Genomic DNA, 21233 nt, shown 5'->3' with positions numbered 1-21233 from the left:
TCTCTGCATGTTTTTACAACTATGAAGAATGTATACATTGACCTACGTCTACAGAAATTTATAGTGTGTGCATAGGGTACGTCTTTGTAGTAATTGTTAGGTCCTGTCAGCTCGCTGGCATCACCATTGGGTGGTTACATGGTTTTCCACTCACCCAGTTGCACCACAAACTACTGCACATTAGTGCTTCCATACAGGCAGTGCGCCCATTTCAAGATTGACATCTAAAAACCATTCCCACTTTTAACCTTCAAGCTCCTCACCCACTCACACAAGGCCTCCACGGCACCGAACCAGCGTACCTCAACAGACGACTCAGCCTTTAAAATCCCGCCCACCAGCTCCGCTCCGCAGACCACGCCCTCACCACTGTCCCCTGCATTTGAAGAATGACCGCCGATGGCAGATCATTCTCCGAACTCGCCGCCAAGATGTGGAACACCCTCCCCATCCGCCTACGGCAGACCGAAGACCTTCTACACTTCGGAAGACTCCTCAAGACATGGCTCTTCGAACAGTAGCAGCACACCCCCTCTAGCGCCTTGAGACCCTCACAGGTATGTACTGCACTTTACAAATGCTATGATTGATTGATTGATTGAAGCCCGGCCTGGTGATAGGCGGAGGTCAAGTCCAAGGATGAAAAATGCCTTGCCCCCTCAAGAGAATCCAGCATTTTAGTTATGTTGGGTAAAGGGTAATGATCAACAATAACTGCTTTGTTGAGCTCCCTCGAGCCGACACAGAGCCTGGCTTCCCCATTGGCTTGCGGGCCATAATAACAGGAGGGACCCACTCCGTTGCTTCAACTTCTTGAATGATGCACTTGGCTAAGAGATTGTCTAATTCAACTTTCATGCACTCCATTGCTAACAGAGGTGCATTCCTAACCTTAGCAGTTTTTGGAACAGCATTAGATTTGACCTTTATCCGATGTACATAGCTTTTGAGACACACCCAGCTCACCAGCTAAGACCTCAGGGAATTCCTTGATCCAGTTTCGATTAGCATTACTAACAACCCCAACTGGTAGTAATTATTTTACGCAGACAGATCTCATCGTGATCAAGGCAGATATGTAGATCATGCTGATGGAACCAACTTATGAGCGAATCCCCTTTCATCAAGACATAGGTTTTAACAGGCATGGCTCTCCCTTTGAAGTCAATTGTGCCCCAGAAATAACCCAGCAACTCAATAGTCACCTATTGGTCTAATGTCTGGCTTCAACAGGGTGACTTCGCCCAGCAAATTACGCTCATAAAATGTTTTTGGGACTAGAGTTATCTTGGCCCCAGAGTCGAACAGCATGCTCATTGGAGCATCATTGATCAAAACTAGCTCCTGAGGGCCATCACTAGCATTCCCTGTGAATGGGAGAATATTGATTCCTTCCAATTCTTCTTCATAATATTCAACTTCCATGACTTTTTTATGCCTGTTACCCTTTCTGCAGCTTTTTGAGACGTGACTTTTTCTCGCACAAGTTTTTCACATGGCCTTCCAGCCTGGGCGGTCTTTAAAGTTGGCCATATGGCCAGGGTTGCCACACCTGAAGCACTTCACCTGAAAATTCTTTGTGTTAAAGGGCTTTGAAGTGGTGCTCAATTTGGGTTCAACGAATCTATCCACCAGCACCTTGACATCAATGTACTCCTTTTTTCACCTGAACTGTCTGTGCGTATAATATCAACACACGCTCTTGAATGCTAGTGACTTTTGGCTATGGTCAGCACTTCTTGAAGCAATGGCTTTTCTTCTTGCCACCGGGCGTCTCTCGTTTTGTCGAGGGTGCATCCCAACATGAACTGATATCTTAACCGCTCCTCTAAGCTGCACCAAAATTGCACGTGGAAGCCAATTTGCGCAAGGTAGTCATGTACTGTTTGACCGACTCATCCTGCCTTTGCATCCTTCTCCCAAAGTGATATCGTTCAAGGACAGTACTCACTTTGGGGAAGTGGTGCAAGTCCAACTTTTTGAAGCAGATTTCGTATTCATTAAGAATGGCAGAGTCACTATCAGAGAGTTCAGGAAGGTGTTCAAAGAATTCTTGTCCCTCAGAGCCCACACAATGCATTAATAATGAGGCTTTCCTCTCTGCGCTGAAGGAAGTGCCACAGACACAAGCATAATGTGTGAAAACCTTCTTCACTTCAGCCACGAGAGAGAAGGAACTGCTGGAGATGTCAACAAGAAGGGAGGGGCAGTGACATTTTGTATGATGTACGTGCTATGTTTTGACTTAGTTACTACTTAAGGGTGAACTTCAGTGATCTGCTTACAGTGCGCAATATCCACAAGCCTTATACGCTGTGCGTATCAGCGAAACTGCGTGAAACTTCAGCAATTAAAATTTAGGCCAATGCGCAATCCCAGAAACTGTATTTGCTGTGCGCACCAGTGGAACCATCAGCCCGAATATTGATGGCACATATTCATGCAGGGAGGAGTCACATTAGTCTGGTACTCAATTACATGTGTAGATGTGAGTCTGGTGGTGCCTGATAACTGAAAGGCACACATTTGTTTACATACAATTTCATATATGTCTGATTTATTATTCCTATTACAGTGCCTTCTACATTGAGAAGGCCCGTCCTAGACCAGTGGGAGGACAAAACCCATGCCTACAAATGAGCGACCTGAAGTGTAATACTGAGAAAAAGTAACCTGGAGGAATGCTGCAAATTAAAGTAAATGAAAAACAATTAATAAAGAACTACATAACAACAGCTGTGTGACCTGGAAGCCAATTGTTTCTCAATTTAGCCCTAGTTTGTGATTACCTTACAGTGCTCACATTATCATCCGCGCTAGAAGAGATGGGAGCCTGGGGTGTCTGGTCACAGAAGCTCATTTACATACAAAGGGGGTGACAGCCTGTTCACAACGCACAGCACAACTTGTTTACGTAAAGTGCTAGTACACAGAACAGGGTAAAGTCTTGTGTCTCTTTTTTTCATTTTCTTTAATATATCCTGCACCTTGCTCTGTTCTTCTCTTTCTCTCATTTCAATTCATCATAAATTACTCAATTCAATTCAAAATTCCTTTATTCGACTGTATGCATTACAGTCATAAAAGTACAGTAAAAAACATATACATACATGACACTATAAAAACATTTCATCAGGAGCGAGAAAGCGCACAAGATCATATAGTCTCTAAAACAAATATAAATATACTGTTTATCTAAAACATATTTCCAGGGGACGGATGATTCAAAGAGCTTTTTCTAAATTTCAGGGCTGTTTTTAGAAAGTTACATAGAAACAAAGTGCTTTCACAATGTAGCATTTGGAGATAAAGCAGTGCTGGCCTTATTTGTACATAATTCAATTGTTTAAAAAGGGGTTTTAAAAACAGTTTTCGAGGTATCATATAGTAGGAGCATATAAATAAAAAGTGAGCCAGGTCTTGCGGAGACTTACTGTCGCAGCCGCAAGCTGGCAACACTTGTCCCCTATGGGCCCCACTAGGCACTGCTAGCAACAAGTGAAATAAGTCAAAGCGAAACCTAGACAACAAGAAGCGTTCATGTCTAGAGATGGACCAGGATAGGTAGGGTTCAATTAGCATACACGATTTTGTTAAAATATGCCTCCTCACACTACCTTTTTTAAGCTCTGACTCTTCCCTAGCAAGCTGTCGATTCAACAGAAAGGTGTCCTTTACATAAGTAACATCGTGTTTAGATACTTGCTGCGGTGCTAGGAAAAGTTCCAAACGACCCAGTTCATGAAGACAGTTTTTGATGTATTTTAACCAGGGTATCTTAAGTTTTCCTTCCCAGGTTAGTGCTTCAAGAAGGATATTTTTGGTAAAAGGTATGTCATCATTCGTCCAACAGTTTAACCAGCACAACAAGGGGTTTACAGCAATCTTGTCCCCCAAGTAAGGCATACCCAATTCCTCGTGAATGGAGAAATTGGCTGTGCCTTTAGGTAGACATAATACCTGTTTTAGGAAGTTGTTTTCAGTTGTTACCAGGTCGCCCGCAGGGACAAAACCCCAAATTTCACTCCCGTAACAGGCTACAGATATGCTTTTAGCTTGGTACAATTTCATCAAAGCAACCACTGGTGTGTTTCCGATTTTACGTGCAAAGTCAGCTATTGCAGCATTAGTCCTTGCTGTTTCTCCCTTTTTCTTCCTTACTGCAGGACCCCATGTGAGTTTATGATCAAACAGCACACCTAGGTATGAAAAAGTCTTTGTTATTGGTATTTTTTCCCCATTAACAGAGAAGGGATAAGACTTTTTTGAACCAGATCCTAACTTCATAACAAATGATTTAGTATTATTAATGCTTAGGCCCTGTGATTTCATAAATTGGAAGAAAGAGTCAAGAAATATTTGAAGGCCCAGTGCAGTCCTGGAGATAGGACGGCGTCGTCTGCATAAAGCAGAACAGGTACGCCCTTTCTCCCTATGTATGGGTAGTCAGTTTTTGTTTTTAAAAGATGCTCCTCGAGTCCATTAATATATAAATTAAAAAGAAATGGCGCTAAAATACAGCCCTGCCTAACCCCCTGATTTATCTTAAAGTCTCTAGTAACTTTCAAGTCTTTGGTATAGCGAACATTTGCTCGCGTGCCACTATGAAGATCAGCTAAAAAGTTAATCAAGTTCTTCTCGACCCCCATTTTGAGTAAAACGTCCCAGAGCTTATTTCTATCAACACAATCAAAGGCCGATGAAAGGTCCATAAAGGCCATATATAAAGATCCATTTCTGGCCAGGGTATACTTGCCAGAGATTAGGTATAGATTCAGGCATTGAGTTATTGTTGAGTGCCCTGGCCTGAACCCGTATTGAACGGGTGACATTACATTGTTATTTTTAGCCCACGTGGTCAGCCTATTTAAAATTATTCCTTCCACTACGTTGGCAACTGAGTTTATCAGGGAGATGGGCCTGTAACATGCTGCGTTACTTCTGTCACCCTTCTTGTAAACGGGTACTATAGTTGAAACCCCCCAGGATTTTGGACTCCCGATTGCAACAGCAGCATTGACAACCGCAGTAAGAATTGGGGCCCAAAATGAGATGTTTGATTTGTATAGATCCGGGGGAAGGCCGTCTGGGCCCGGGGCCTTATTACTGGTTAAATCACGGATCCCCTTTTCGACTTCTTTGACTGTGAATTGCAGGGATGCTTCCTCTGGAAATTTAATTTCTTGTATCGTCACCGGATCAAAGCTCATGAAAATTATACTAAAATGAGAAACCCACTCATTCTCAGGTATGTTGGTTCCAATACTGACAGCATTAGGGTCATCAAACAGCGGTTTATTGATTATGTTCCAAAACTTAGAGCTATTTCTCAAGATTGAGGGATCGAGCAAAGACTCCCAAATATTCGCTTTTATATCCTTTTTGCGGGATGCCAAGGTTGATTTATATTAGAATCGCAAGATTTTGATGTAAGCGGTATCCCTTGGCTTTTTCTTGAGAGCCATTTTCAAATTTCGATTAGCTGCTGAACAAGCGTGGTCAAACCATCTAGGCTGGCAAACATTTGGACCTTTTATTGGAACAGATAGCAGTTTGTCAATCCTTTGAAGGATAGTAGCAAAAGCAGATAGAATAGTTTCAGGTGGGGTAGACTCAGAGGCACAAATATTCAGTTCCAGATTGCAACTTGCTTTTACAGACTTATACAAGGTGTCACTGTTTATCATGGACCATTTCAAACGACGATTTCCGTTGATCAACTTTGAAGTACCCATATCTCTACGGTTTTTCCGTAGTTCAAAAAGACCCTCTCCTAGTTCAATTGTGATTGGGTTGTGGTCGCTAAAAATGCTTTCATGTATATTAAAATTTGAAACTAAGTTTACCAAGTCAACAGAAAGAAGAATATGGTCTATGAAAGAGCCGTGCTCAGAGCCTTTATAAGTTGGTACTTCATAGATGAAGGAGTCATCTTTCAGGGACATAGCGATGCTCAGATTCAGGTCATCTATTAGCTTATTGACATTAGTACCTCGCGGGCAATGAGCAAAATGAAGTCCCGACTTATTCCCACATCCCAAGGAGTCCAAGGTTGTCTCAGTCGGATTTCCACAGATATGTGCGTTGAAATCACCGATGATTATCTTATTCCGTGGCAATTTTGCTAATTCATCTCGCAAATAGTTGTGGAGCTTGATGATGTTGCACTCTCCTGATGGTGTTACTGAATTATAAAAGTTAACTACGGTTAGTGCTTTTTTACCCTTCCTTAGCTCCAAGACCTGGATGTTCCTGTTTTCCAGTTTCTTGGTGTTAACCTTGAGAATGAGGGAAAGGCTGATAAATGTTGCCAGATCCCCCTTTGATCTGCCACTAGGCGATGGAATTGCCGGGACAAAGAAGCTCTGAAACCCCTCAATGGAGACACTATTATCTGTAAGCCATGTTTCCTGGAAACACAGTATAGCAAATTTCCTAATAAATTTCATCCACGTCTGGTCTTTTACTTTTGCGGCCAATCCTGCGATGTTCCACGAGAGAATTTTTATAGTGTTAAATACATCGTGATCTTTCAGTGGCTCATAAGTCGTGTTAGGAGATAGGTGTGGATTTTGAGTAGGTCGGCTCGTTGCAGCTGCTGGTTGGTTGCTAATACTGTGTAACGGGTTAAGAGCTATAGTAGGAGAAGAGCTACCTAATTCAAGAGTGAAAAGAGTAGGTGCTACTTGTGGGGGGAGATTCTCAAGGGAGGGTGTTACAGGCTCTATTGAATTAATGACCGGTCCCACTCTTGCAAGGTCAAAAGTGCTTCTTAGATTATCAGTGCTTATGATATTAACTCGTTCCATGCAGTTTGACAAGTCAAGTAAATTACTAGGGGGCGAGACGGATGTCAGTCAATCCACCTCATCCAAATAGTCATAGGAATACAAGGCATCATATCTATTTGATGTCGGAACCTCATATTGATTTTGAAATAGATAGGGATATGCATGATCTCGTTTATGCGTGTATTATACGGGTCCCATTCTCTCGTACGCTATTGGAGGTGGATGATTAATTAGTCTACCTTCCCATGGTTGTGCATGTCTTCGATGTTCAAAATCTAAGGTCATCCTCTGACTAGGGGCGAGAGGGGGTGCCCATGATTGAAGATGGGCTTGGGGCTCCAAAGACCCCTCATGGTCATAGTTTAGTTGGAAATTTTTACTTTGCCCGTTTGTGTTATGGGGGTAAAAGTAGCTTAAACCCATAGTACGAATCAGGCTATTCGTTGACGGACTCCTCCAGTTAATGATAAATTTCGTCACTCCTCTGTCTTTAAAATTAACTACAATACAATCACCCTCTGTTGATTTAAATCGAGAGCCCACCCAATCTACTCTCTTCACTTGGGATATAGTCCCGTTTATATGAGAGGGAAGTGGCCTGTGTGTTGTTAACCATTGCATAACCTTATTTTTTAGTTCCACATAAGTCTCCCCACTGTTTTCTGCCAGTTTGGGAACCCCAATCATGACAATTGTATGTGCGTTAGATTCAGGTGGAAGGTTTATGTGGATAGGTCTTTTTACTATCATCGGTTTAGGCTGATTTGTCCCTGTTGTCTTGATGGGAATATTCGGCGTTAATGATGTAGGGTGCCTCATTGATTCCACTTTTGCTGTAGCTGATTCTGATGGAGAACCCTCAGCAGCCCATTCACTGTCATCGGTTTCATCACGTTCCTGTATAGGTTGTATATTAATCACAGGTAAGGCTATTGCCTGCGATGGATTGGACACTACTTGTGTAGTTATTACTGAGTTAGATGTGGCTGGAGATCCCTGTCGCTGAGATGATGTCTGTGTAACAGTACCTTTTGTAGCTTCTTTAGTGGTTTTCATGATTTTAGTGTTAGTAACTTTAAGAGTTTTGCTTGCTGGGACGAAAGTAGAATTAGAAATAGGCGTGTTTAGCATTTTGAGAATGTTAGTGGATACTTCATTTTGTGCTCTCTCAAATTTGCCTAAAGCCTTCTCTATGTTGATAACTCGATTACTAATAGGCTGTAGGAGAGATTTAACCATAGATTCTATTTCACTCAGGAGGGATATTTTCATTATCGATATTTGATCTATTTGCCTCGTCTGATCTTCAACCAAAATACTTTCAGTATTATTCTTCTCATATCGGAGTGTATCCGAGGCTTGGTTGGATGTCAAAGAAATCCCAGTTGTGGTTACTGTAGAAGGTTTCACCTGTCTAGATTTTTGCCACATATCTTTGATTGATTGTTTCGGTTTAACTATTGAACAATGAGTTTTTCTCGACAAATGTTTTGTTTTTCGTTTTTTCTTATGATGCTGAGTTTTACTTATTGGATCTTGAGTTATTACCGGGGTCAGTTGAGTGTCAGGTATTTGATCCTCCACTAATTGAACATCTAGTTCTAAGGACGATGTGTGCAGGCAGCTTATGATGTTATCAAGGCTAGTTGACACCAGAGGACTACTCTCCATTGTATTCCCTGCAGGGCGTGTAAACAGGGATTTCGAGGTATTGCCCTTCATATGCGACCCTGGAAGTTCTGTGAATGACTGCATTAATAAAGATTCCTGGTAATTAATTGTGGCATCCAATTGATTTATGTTATCAGTAGTGTGCAATGACAGGTTTGGAAAACACAAATCTGGGGTCAAGGAAAGTTGTCGCTCTGTGTCCTGGATGGCATCCGCCACTACATTAATAGTTTTTTGTTACATGAGGTCTATGGCAGTTATGATAGGTCGCGGTGTGCTCACAGAATTTGATCTTGTTGTGGATCTCGTTGCCATCGGAGTTTTCTTAACTTTGGACATCCTTGAATTATAGATATATAACTATGTACCGTATGTCTAGTAAGCAGATTACCTTATGACAGGATGTCTTATAAGGAGATGTTAAGGGGGTGGCCCGTCCCGGCCGCTTCAGGCCTCTGAGGGCCACAGAGGGCCCGCCCTTTGCCCGGGCTTAGCCCGGCACGATCCCGCGCGCTCCCGCGACGCGGGAGGTGAGTGCCGATTTATAGCGCCTCCTGGCGCGCTCCGCCTCGACGCGACTTCCGGTTGCAGAGGCCTCTGGGAGTTGTGGTTTTTTCTCTGTCTCCCCCACACTGCGGCAGCGCTGTTGGAGTGAGGCTGCGGCAGGGGGATGACAGGCAGCGGTGGAGCAGCGCCGCAGGCAGCAGTGCCGGTGTCTCAGGATTCCCTCTGGCAGGTATGAGGTCCGTTATCTCTGTGCAGGCAGGAAATGATTGTACGAGCACCCGCTCCTCAGCAGGTAAGTGCCGATTTATAGCGCCTCCTGGCGCGCTCCGCCTCGACGCGACTTCCGGTTGCGGAGGCCTCTGGGAGTTGTGGTTTTTTCTCTGTCTCCCCCACACTGCGGCAGCGCTGTTGGAGTGAGGCTGCGGCGGGGGGATGACAGGCAGCGGTGGAGCAGCGCCGCAGGCAGCAGTGCCGGTGTCTCAGGATTCCCTCTGGCAGGTATGAGGTCCGTTATCTCTGTGCAGGCAGGAAATGATTGTACGAGCACCCGCTCCTCAGCAGGTGAGTGCCGATTTATAGCGCCTCCTGGCGCGCTTCGCCTCGACGCGACTTCCGGTCGCGGAGGCCTCTGGGAGTTGTGGTTTTTTCTCTGTCTCCCCCACACTGCGGCAGCGCTGTTGGAGTGAGGCTGCGGCGGGGGGATGACAGGCAGCGGTGGAGCAGCGCTGCAAGCAGCAGTGCCGGTGTCTCAGGATTCCCTCTGGCAGGTATGAGGTCCGTTATCTCTGTGCAGGCAGGAAATGATTGTACGTAAAGTGCTAGTACACAGAACAGGGTAAAGTCTTGTGTCTCTTTTTTCATTTTCTTTAATATATCCTGCACGTCGCTCTCTTCTTCTCTTTCTCTCATTTCAATTCATCATAAATTACTCAAATTCACTATTGCTTTATCAGCACGGCACAAGTCGGGGGTAGCCACAGTTTGAAGGGGTCCCCCGACTATTATCTAGAAACAGGACTCAGTTCCACATAGCTCCTTAGCCTGCAACTGGTAATTGTTACTTTGTGCCCCAGCACTGCAGACACAGGCCTCTGAGTGTTTGTTTGTGTGAGTGGCGCAAGAGAGGAACAGAGAACTTGACACAATTAGTCCTTCTATTGCTTAATACATTGTAAATGTGAAACACTTTGGGGCTTAGGGGCTGTATAAAGAATAACGTCAGGAAACAAACGCAAATTAAAAGCACATTTCATTTATTTGCTGAAAACTGTTTAAAAATGTAATTTCCAAGTTCCACATATCTGTTTAAAAATATTTACACTTTCAGTCATTTTTCGAGTTTAGTTACAAACTAATAGTGGGCAAAACACATGATGTATAAAAACTGAAACCAAAAACTTATTTTTACATTATTTTGTTTCATGTTTTTAAAACAGGCCGTCAACCTTTCACGTGAAAATTATTATAAGGGCCTGACATCACTTCTTGTGATGTCACTACATGTGACGTCACTGTGATTTGCATATGATAATGGGCTCCTTCACTATTTTCCTTACTTGTGCCCTGTTTATTGGCATGACATGGGTCTATAGGTATTAAAAATAAACATTAAATTCACAGGTGTTCAGCCCATTTCCCTGGTGATGTCACACATTGGCATGTATTTGGCTGCTTCTTCTATTTTTAGATGAGTACAAATAACGTACCGTGACCACCTGGATCTCATCCGAGACGGTCGCTCCCCCCCACGCTCCCTGGCAAAGAATTCTGCTGCAAAATCATCTGGCTGGTATCGTAGCAGCACGCTTGCTCGCACTTGCATCTGTGTCAACGCGCTTGTTTAAATAGCTGCTTCCGACTTCGCGCTCGTGTAATTTAGCCCTTTAAATATCGCGCGTCATTTATAAGGAACTAATAACATCGGACTCCATTGGAATAGCACTGTTAACATCGCGCTCGACATTTAATCACAGCGCCCAAGTAATTTTGCATTGTTAAACATCGCGCACGACAGGATTAGCAAATTCACATAGCGCTTTGTTGACTCATAGCGCCGTACCTCACACTAAGCTAGCATTTTGGTAATACTTCGTGTGACTGCCGCCTTTTATAATCTGCATCTTTTTCTGCTGCCTCAATTGTGTGCACTATTGTTATTTAGCTTTGCACTGACCAAAGGCTGCCCAAGTTTCACTTTCTAACTCCATTTTGTATCCAGGTTGTTGTCTACTCCCTTGCCCCGCATACCCTCCCGGCTAACTCCTCCCAGCTGACCCTCCCACGCTCCGCCCCCTCCACTATCCATTTAAAGCAGATGTCCCAACGCGCAGCGTCCACGCGCTATGGCCGCGCCGAAGGTGCGCCAAAGGTAAGCCCGTCTACGCCCGTCTGCGCCTGGACCGCGCCGAGCGCCAGACCCCCTGGTCCACGCAATGCCCTGCCCACCGGCATTACATTCGACTCAGCCACCCTCCTAGCACTTAATCCTGGCCGACTCCCCAACTGCGCCCAAGCCTCACCTGGACACACCCATGGACCCTTCACATGCATCTCCTGCAAGTTTGACGGCACAAAAACCAATTCCGCATCCACTAACACCAAACATAGATCTGACGCCAACCACCTTAAATGCTTCCTACTGAACACCCGATCGGTCCACAGCCACGCCATCAACCTTTGGAATCTACTAGACACCATCTCTCCAGACGTCGCCTTCCTAACAGAAACATGGATGAACGCCTCTTCGGCCCCAGACATCACCATAGCCATCCCGGAAGGCTACAAGATCATCCGAAAAGATCGCCCCAAACAAACAGGAGGAGGCATCGCCATCGTCCATAAGAACTCCATCCGCATCTCAACCAGCTCAGACGACAACCTCTCTAGCGCCGAACACCTTCACTTCCAGATCCACACCGACCCCAAGACCACACTCAGAGGCACACTCCTATACAGGCCACCAGGACCCCGTGCACAATTCACTGAAGACATCACTGAAAAAAACATTCTGTCGCCAATCCAATACGGGTTCAGACCAGGTCACTCCACGATAGCTCAATGTCTGAACCTGTACTTAATAAATGGCAAATACACCATGGCAAGAAAAGGGTCCATCTACATGGCCTTTATGGATTTATCATCCGCCTTCGATTGCGTTGATAGAGGTAGGCTCTGGGAGGTCTTGCAAAAAATGGGTGTGGAGCAAAACCTCATTAACTTTTTAGCGGATCTCCACTCGGACACTAGAGCAAATGTCCGCTTTACACAAGATATGAAAGTAACCAGGGACTTTAGGATAAACCGGGGGGTTAGACAAGGGTGCATCTTAGCCCCGTTTCTTTTTAATCTTTACATCAATGAACTGGAGGAGCATCTATTAAAAACTGGTACAGATTACCCATACATAGGGAGGAAGGGCGTGCCCGTCTTGCTATATGCGGACGACGCCGTCCTAATCTCCAGAACGGCGATTGGCCTTCAAACTCGGCTAGATTCTTTTTTCGCATTTATGAACTCCTGTGGCCTGAGCATTAACAATTCGAAATCTTTTATTATGATGACTGGCTCAGGTCCAAAAAAAAGTTACCCCCATTCTGTAAATGGCGAAAAAATACCGACAACCAGGACCTTTTCGTATCTTGGTGTCCTTTTTGACCATAAATTAACTTGGGCACCTGCAATACAAAAGAAAAAGGGCGAGGTAGTGCGTGTAAACGCAGCTATAATGGATTTTGCAAAGAAAATGGGTAATAGCCCAGTGGCCGCTGTTTTGAAGTTATATCAAGCCAAAAGCATTGCAGTTGCGTGCTATGGGAGTGAAATATGGGGATCCGAACCCCTAGATGCCCTTGAGGTCACTGAAAATAATTTTTTAAAGCAAGTTTTAAGGCTCCCCAGGGGTACGGCAAACTTCTCTGTTCACGCGGAACTAGGTATGTCCTATTTAAGTGACAGGATAGCTGTAAATCCCTTGCTATGCTGGCTAAATAGCTGGCTAAATCTAGATATACCCCTCACTAGAAACATCCTGCAAGAAGCATTAGAGTGGGAAGGGAAGTATAAGATCCCGTGGATAAAATATGTCAGAAGATGTCTCTCTGAATTAGGCCGGCCGGATCTTTTTCTAGCCCCTGAGAAAATAACTAAATCTGATGTAATTTATGTGAAGAACACTTTTATGGCAACTAGGTACTTGGCAAGGGAGGAGAGAGAGTATGAGAAAAATAGTGTGAGATTGCACGCTCTCACAAAAACGAGCCTTCAAATAGAACCTTATTTAGTCTGGCCTTTGTCGGGTTACGAACGCTTTTTGCTGACAAGGTTCCGATTTGATATGTTCCATCTTTTGCTAGCTGTACCAAGTGGGGCACATAGAGGACAAGTGTTGCCAGCTTGTGGCTGCGACAATAAGTCTCCACAAGACCTGGCACACTTTTGATTTTTCTGCTCATATTATACAGTCCCTCGTAACTTGTTTTTAAAACCTTTACTACAACGGCTCCATTTTGCACAATTCAGACCAGCACTTTATTACCTTCAAATGCTAAATAGCGACTGTACCCTGTTTTTATGTAGTTTTTTAAAACTTGCATTTAAACATAGGAAAAGCATGGAAGGTTAATTAATTTTGCTACTGATATGAATCTTTTTAAATTAATATTGTATTTTTATTGCTTTTAAATCACAAATTTGTAATTTCGCTTGTGCTCGTGTTTATGTGGTAACAAACATTTTCTCGTATAAATTTTATTGTGTGTCAAATGTCTTTGAAATGTACTTTTATGATTGTTATATGTAAACAATCGAATAAAGATATTTTACTTACTTACTCACTGACTTTATCACCCAACACGCCCTCTCCTCCGAGGACTACATCCTATTGGGAGACCTCAATTTTCACCTGGAAAAGAGCAACAACACCACCACCCTTCTGGACAATCTCGCCAACCTAGGACTCAAACAACTTGTTAATACCCCCACACACCGCGCAGGACACACTCTCGACCCTATCCTCACCTCCAGCAAACATATTTCCTTCAGTCACACCGCAGTTCTCCAATGGACGGACCACAGCTGCGTTCACTTTGTCTACAAAAAGACCACATCCCACAACCATCCTCAACCTACTCTGCAAAGAAATTGGAACAAAATCACCATCGACCAGGTCTCCACATCGCTTCTTCAAAACCCCCCTGCCCACTCATCGAACCCCAACCAAGCAGCCATCAACCTCACACAATGGCTAACCGACACTGCCGACAACCTAGCACCTTTGAAAAAACGTCAAATCAAACTAGGCAGCAAAAACGCCCCCTAGTTCAACGATGATCTTAAGAAATCCAAGAAACTCTGTCGCTCCCTTGAGAAGACCTGGAAAAAAGACCCAAACACCAACACCAGGGACGCCTTCAAAAACGCCTCCCGCATACACCACCAATTGATCCGGACTGCCAAGAAAACCGCATTCAAAGACAGACTAGACAAAAACGCCCACAACAGCAAGGAACTATTCAACATCGTCAAAGAGTTTACCAACCCCATTGCCAACTCCAACGACATCACCCCCTCTCAAACCCTTTGCGACTCACTAGCTTCGTTCTTCCACGACAAAATCGCAGACATCCACAACAGCTTCAACAACCAACCCGAAGACCAACCCACCAAACCCTCTGCCGTACCTTCACCCCCCTTGAACATCCTTAATGACTGGAACCCAATCTCCACTGAGGACACCATTCGCCTGATGAACTCCATCCATTCAGGATCCCCCTCAGACCCTTGCCCTCACCACATCTTCAACAAAACAGACTCCATCATAGCACCACACCTCCGAGACGTCATCAACTGCTCCCTCAAATCCGGCACCTTCCCAGAAAGCTGGAAACACACCGAACTCAGCGCCCTTCTGAAAAAACCCACAGCTGACCCCACCGAACTCAAAAACTACCGCCCCATCTCGCTCCTCCCATTCCCGGCCAAAGTCATCGAGAACGCTGTCAACAACCAGCTCGCCGCCTTCCTCGAAGCCAACAAATCCCTCGACTCCTCACAGTCCGGCTTCCGAGCCAAACACAGTACTGAGACCGCACTCATCGCAGCAACAGACGACATCCGAACTCTACTGGACAATGGAGACACAGTCGCCCTCATCCTCCTCGACCTCTCCGCAGCCTTCGACACAGTCTGTCATAACACCCTGTTACAACGACTTAGAAACATCGGAATCCAAGGAAAAGCACTGGAATGGATCACTTCTTTCCTTGCCGGAAGAACTCAGAGAGTACGCCTCCCACCATTCAAGTCAGAGGCCACTGAAGTCATCTGCGGCGTGCCACAAGGATCTTCACTCAGCCCCACCCTCTTCAACGTATACATGAGCCCCCTCACGACCATCGCACGCCAACACAACCTCAACATCATCTCCTACGCTGATGACACTCAACTGATCCTCTCACTCACCAAAGACCCAAACATCGCCAAAACCAACCTACATGAAGGAATGAAAGAGGTAGCCGAATGGATGAAGCATAGCCGTCTGAAACTGAATTCAGACAAAACAGAAGTCCTTCTCTTAGGTACCTCCCCCTCCGCCTGGGACTACTCTTGGTGGCCAGAAGCCCTTGGAAAAGCACCCATCCCAACGGATCACGCACGGAACCTAGGCGTCATCCTGGATTCCTCACTCTCGATGACCAGACAAGTCAACGCCGTCTCCTCATCTTGCTTCAACATTCTTCGCATGCTCAAAAAAACATTTCGCTGGATCCCCACCGAAACTAGAAAAACGGTCACCCACGCACTGGTTACAAGCCGCCTTGACTACGGAAACACCCTTTACGCCGGTACCACCGCAAAACTTCAGAAAAAACTCCAACGCATCCAGAACGCATCAGCCAGACTCATATTAGACATCCCGCGTAAAGAACACATTTCTGGTCACCTGAAAAACCTCCACTGGCTCCCCGTCAATAAGAGAATAACTTTCCGCCTCCTCACCCACGCACACAAAGCTCTCTACGAACTTGGACCCGAATGCCTCAATTCACGTCTTTCCTTCTACACCCCCCCGCCCACCCCCCCCCCCGCCAGCTGCGCTCTTCCAACCAAGCCCTCGCTACTGTTCCCCGCGTCAACAAAACCACCATGGGAGGAAGATCATTTTCCTACCGAGCGGCCAAAAACTGGAACTCACTTTCCATGCACCTTCGCCACACCTAGCATTCAGAAAGCAGCTTACAACCTGGATATTCGAGAAGTAATTCCCCACCCCCCCTCAAGCGCCTTGAGACCCTCTGGGTATGTAGCGCGCTATATAAATTCATTGACTTGACTGACTTCCAATTCGTTCTTTTTTTTCCCCCTTTCTTTGTCTCTCTCACTCTCTTTATCTCTCTCCCTCTCTATCTCCCACTCCTGTTAGCTTTAGCTTCATGAATGCCACTGCCACTTCTGGCATTCATACGACAAATCCTTCAGAACATTTGAGGACAAGGGACAATAAAGTGTGGAAGATGAATTGCTGGGAGTGCAACTGATTATCCTGTCACATATATGCTTTTGATGTGGGATTTCGCTATTTCACCACATTCTTCAAACAGAGTCTACTGCTTACAATGGCTCAATTCTGATACAAAGTAGAGTTTGGCAAGTCACAAAATGAATAGGGAGAGCCAAGTCGGAGAGGAGCCACTGGTCGCACTTAGTAATAATGCGCGAGGCACGAGCTGAACCATCAACCGATAACAGTGTGTAAAAGATACAGCAAACGTTACTGAAAAACAAGGTATATGCTCTTTTATATCTAAAAATAGGTTATTTCTTGAACACCTGTGCTTCGCTTTATTTCATTACATATACTGCAGTGGCATTTGTTAATAGTAATACATGCATTTTACCAATGAAGCTTCCATCTCCAGAGCCCTGACAACATGTCCACTCTGGGTGTTTTGAGTTTATAGGTTTTATCACTAATCCGACAAGTTAGCTGAAAATACCAGTTAGTCCCAGTATTGTTCAGTGTTGCTTTTACAGGTAGTGTGATCAGGTGCGATTGAATGTTTTTCTTTGTATCTCTTCTTCACCAAATAAAAATCAACAATGTTTCTTTTCTTTTAATCCACATTGTGCTTGTCTCCCACTGTGTATCCTGGTACATAATGTCACTTTGCTATGTGTACGGAAGTGAACAATCACTGGAAGCAAACACTTTTATAATTCTGCAAATACTGTTATCTGTTTTTCTTCTTTATTGCTATTTGGGTCTTTTATCATCTGGTATTTCAATGTCCTACATAATTTAAATGTTATCTTTTTCCGTAATTCATTCCTCTTACAATAACTGCACTGTTTTGCTCTTTTCTATGTCCTCAGAAGGGTCAGAAGTGGAGAAGTGTGGCTCAATGGTTAGAGTGGCAGACCCTGATGCAGAGGTCTGGCCTCGGTGCCTATTCGAATCATTGGTCCCACTCTGCAACTTTGGGCAATAGCTTGCTTAATCTCCACAACAGCCCCAACAGCGCTGGGATGCCTGGCTTCACCTTGGGGGGGCCCAGGAGTGGACATTTCACAGGGAAAAGCCAGGAAGGGTTCCACAGCGGTATGCGTTACAGCGCCAGGACACCCCAGTTGGGGTACTGGTGCACTTTACAGGTACAAATTACATTTACATTTACAAGGGTCAATATTATTTTTGATGTTCTTAAGTTCTTTCCGGTATCTCTGCAGCTCTAGGATTATTTCCATGTGAGTTAAATGAAGGAGTGTATTCACTGAGGACTGTGTGGGATCAAAAATTGACAAAATCACTTCTCACTTTTTAGTGCCCTTCTATGTTTTCCTCCTGTGTGTTCGCTGATGACTTTGTAGCTCTAATTGTTGACACATTCATTGCACTTGAGTGGCTTTCCCCCTGTGTGTGTTTGTTGATGTTTTCGTAGGGTTGATAACTGACTAAAGCTCTTCAAACATTCACAGCAATCATATAGTTTTTTCCTTGTGTGTATTCGCTGATGTGTTTGTAGGTCTGATAATAGACTAAAGCTCTTCCCACATTCATTGCACTTGAATTGTTTTTCTACTGTGTATGTTCGCTGGTGATACCTTAATGCTGAAAAGCTGCAAAAACTACTGTAACATTCACTACGATAGGGTTTTTCCCCCGTGCGTGTTTGCTGCTGACTTTTTAAGTCTGATTAACTGACTAAAGCTCTTTACATATTAATTGCACTTGAATGGTTTTTCCCCGTGTGTGTTCGCTGATGTCTTTAAAAGGTGTGATAACCGACTAAAGCACTTTGCACATTCACCGCACTTGAATGGTTTTTCCCCTGTGTGTATTCGTTGATGTTTTTGGAGGTTTGATAAGTGACTAAAGCACTTTGCACATTCACTGCACTTGAATGTTTTTTTCCCTGTGTGCGTTCCCTGATGATACCTTAATGTTGAAGAGTCGCAAAAACTACTGTCACATTCACTACAATAATAAGGTTTTTCCCCCGTGTGTGCTCGCTGATGACGGTGTTCGGTCTGATATTTGACTAAAGCTCTTCCCACATTCGTTGCACTTGAATGGTTTTTCCCCTGTGTGTATTCGCTGATGTTTTTGGAGGTTTGATGAGTGACTAAAACACTTTGCACATTCACTGCACTTGAATGGTTTTTTCCCTGTGTGTGTTCGCTGATGATACCTTAAAGCTGAAGAGTCGCGAAAACTACGGTCCCATTCACTACAATGATAGGGTTTTTCCCCTGTGTGTGTTTGCTGATGACTTTATAAGTCTGATAACCGACTGAAGCTCTTTGCACACTCACTGCACTTGAATGGTTTTTCTACTGTGTGTGTTCGCAGATGATACCTTAATGGTGAAGAGCTGCAAAAACTATTGTCACATTCACTGCACTTGAATGGTTTTTCCCCGGTGTGTGTTCGCTGATGGCTTTGAAGGTGTGATAACCGACTAAAGCACTTTGCACATTCACTGCACTTGAATGGTTTTCCCCCTGTGTGTATTCGCTGATGTTTTTGGAAGCTTGATAAGTGACTAAAGCACTTTGCACATTCACTGCACTTGAATGGTTTTTCTACTGCGTGTGTTCGCTGGTGATACCTTAATGCTGAAGAGCTGCAAAAACTACTGTAACATTCACTACAATGATAGGGGTTTTCCCCCGTGTGTGTGTTCGCTGCTGACTTTTTAAGTCTGATTACCTGACTAAAGATCTTTACATATTAATTGCACTTGAATGTTTTTTCCCCCGTGTGTGTTCGCTGATGTCTTTGAAGGTGTGATAACCGACTAAGGCACTTTGCACATTCACTGCACTTGAATGGTTTTTCCCCTGTGTGTGTTCGCTGATGTCTTTGAAAGGTGTGATAACCGACTAAAGCACTTTGCAAATTCACTGCACTTGAATGGTTTTTCTACTGTGTGTGTTCGCTGGTGATACCTTAATGCTGAAGAGCTGCAAAAACTACTGTAACATTCACTACAATGATAGGGGTTTTCCCCCGTGTGTGTGTTCGCTGCTGACTTTTTAAGTCTGATTAACTGACTAAAGCTCTTTACATATTAATTGCACTTGAATGTTTTTTCCCCGTGTGTGTTCGCTGATGTCTTTAAAAGGTGTGATAACCGACTAAAGCACTTTGCACATTCACCGCACTTGAATGGTTTTTCCCCTGTGTGTATTCGTTGATGTTTTTGGAGGTTTGATAAGTGACTAAAGCACTTTGCACATTCACTGCACTTGAATGTTTTTTTCCCTGTGTGCGTTCCCTGATGATACCTTAATGTTGAAGAGTCGCAAAAACTACTGTCACATTCACTACAATAATAAGGTTTTTCCCCCGTGTGTGCTCGCTGATGACGGTGTTCGGTCTGATATTTGACTAAAGCTCTTCCCACATTCGTTGCACTTGAATGGTTTTTCCCCTGTGTGTATTCGCTGATGTTTTTGGAGGTTTGATGAGTGACTAAAACACTTTGCACATTCACTGCACTTGAATGGTTTTTTCCCTGTGTGTGTTCGCTGATGATACCTTAAAGCTGAAGAGTCGCGAAAACTACGGTCACATTCACTACAATGATAGGGTTTTTCCCCTGTGTGTGTTTGCTGATGACTTTATAAGTCTGATAACCGACTGAAGCTCTTTGCACACTCACTGCACTTGAATGGTTTTTCTACTGTGTGTGTTCGCAGATGATACCTTAATGGTGAAGAGCTGCAAAAACTATTGTCACATTCACTGCACTTGAATGGTTTTTCCCCGGTGTGTGTTCGCTGATGGCTTTGAAGGTGTGATAACCGACTAAAGCACTTTGCACATTCACTGCACTTGAATGGTTTTCCCCCTGTGTGTATTCGCTGATGTTTTTGGAAGCTTGATAAGTGACTAAAGCACTTTGCACATTCACTGCACTTGAATGGTTTTTCTACTGTGTGTGTTCGCTGGTGATACCTTAATGCTGAAGAGCTGCAAAAACTACTGTAACATTCACTACAATGATAGGGGTTTTCCCCCGTGTGTGTGTTCGCTGCTGACTTTTTAAGTCTGATTACCTGACTAAAGATCTTTACATATTAATTGCACTTGAATGTTTTTTCCCCGTGTGTGTTCGCTGATGTCTTTGAAGGTGTGATAACCGACTAAGGCACTTTGCACATTCACTGCACTTGAATGGTTTTTCCCCTGTGTGTGTTCGCTGATGTCTTTGAAAGGTGTGATAACCGACTAAAGCACTTTGCAAATTCACTGCACTTGAATGTTTTTTTCCCTGTGTGTGTTCGCTGATGTCTTTGAAGTGGTGATAACCAACTAAAGCACTTTGCACATTCACTGCACTTGAATGTTTTTTTCCCTGTGTGTGTTCGCTGATGTCTTTGAAGTGGTGATAACCAACTAAAGCACTTTGCACATTCACTGCAATTGAATGGTTTTTCCCCCGTGTATGTTCGATTATGACGTTGAAGGTGTGATAACAGACTAAAACACTTTGCACATTTACTGCACTTGAATGGTTTTTCCCTTGTGTGTTTGTTGATGTTTTTGGAGGTGTGATAACCGAATTAAGCACTTTGCACATTCACTGCACTGAAATGGTTTTTCCCCTGTGTATGTACGCTGATGTCTTTGAAGGTGTGATAAGACTAAAGCACTTTGCACATTCACTGCGCTTGAATGGTTTTCCCCGTGTGTGTTCGCTGATACCTTAATGCTGAAGAGCTGCAAAAACTACTGTCACATTCACTACAATGATGGGGGTT

General features: G+C 44.1%; 1 protein-coding gene across 1 annotated transcript in view; it reads right to left on the bottom strand.

The window, feature by feature from the left end:
- Positions 1 to 21233, bottom strand: part of LOC144805543 (uncharacterized) — a 472572-nt gene that overhangs the window by 383241 nt on the left and 68098 nt on the right. Inside the window, 3 exon segments of the mRNA XM_078672076.1 lie at positions 5523 to 6410; positions 7416 to 8540; positions 19797 to 20540. Of these exon segments, the coding sequence (XP_078528202.1) occupies positions 5523 to 6410; positions 7416 to 8540; positions 19797 to 20540 (2757 nt within the window).

Source organism: Lissotriton helveticus (genome assembly GCF_964261635.1).
Source record: "Lissotriton helveticus chromosome 1_1 unlocalized genomic scaffold, aLisHel1.1 SUPER_1_unloc_14, whole genome shotgun sequence".
Taxonomy (NCBI): Eukaryota; Metazoa; Chordata; class Amphibia; order Caudata; family Salamandridae; genus Lissotriton; species Lissotriton helveticus.
Note: the sequence above shows the minus strand (reverse complement) of the source record. Positions and strands in the feature narration are given on the sequence as shown.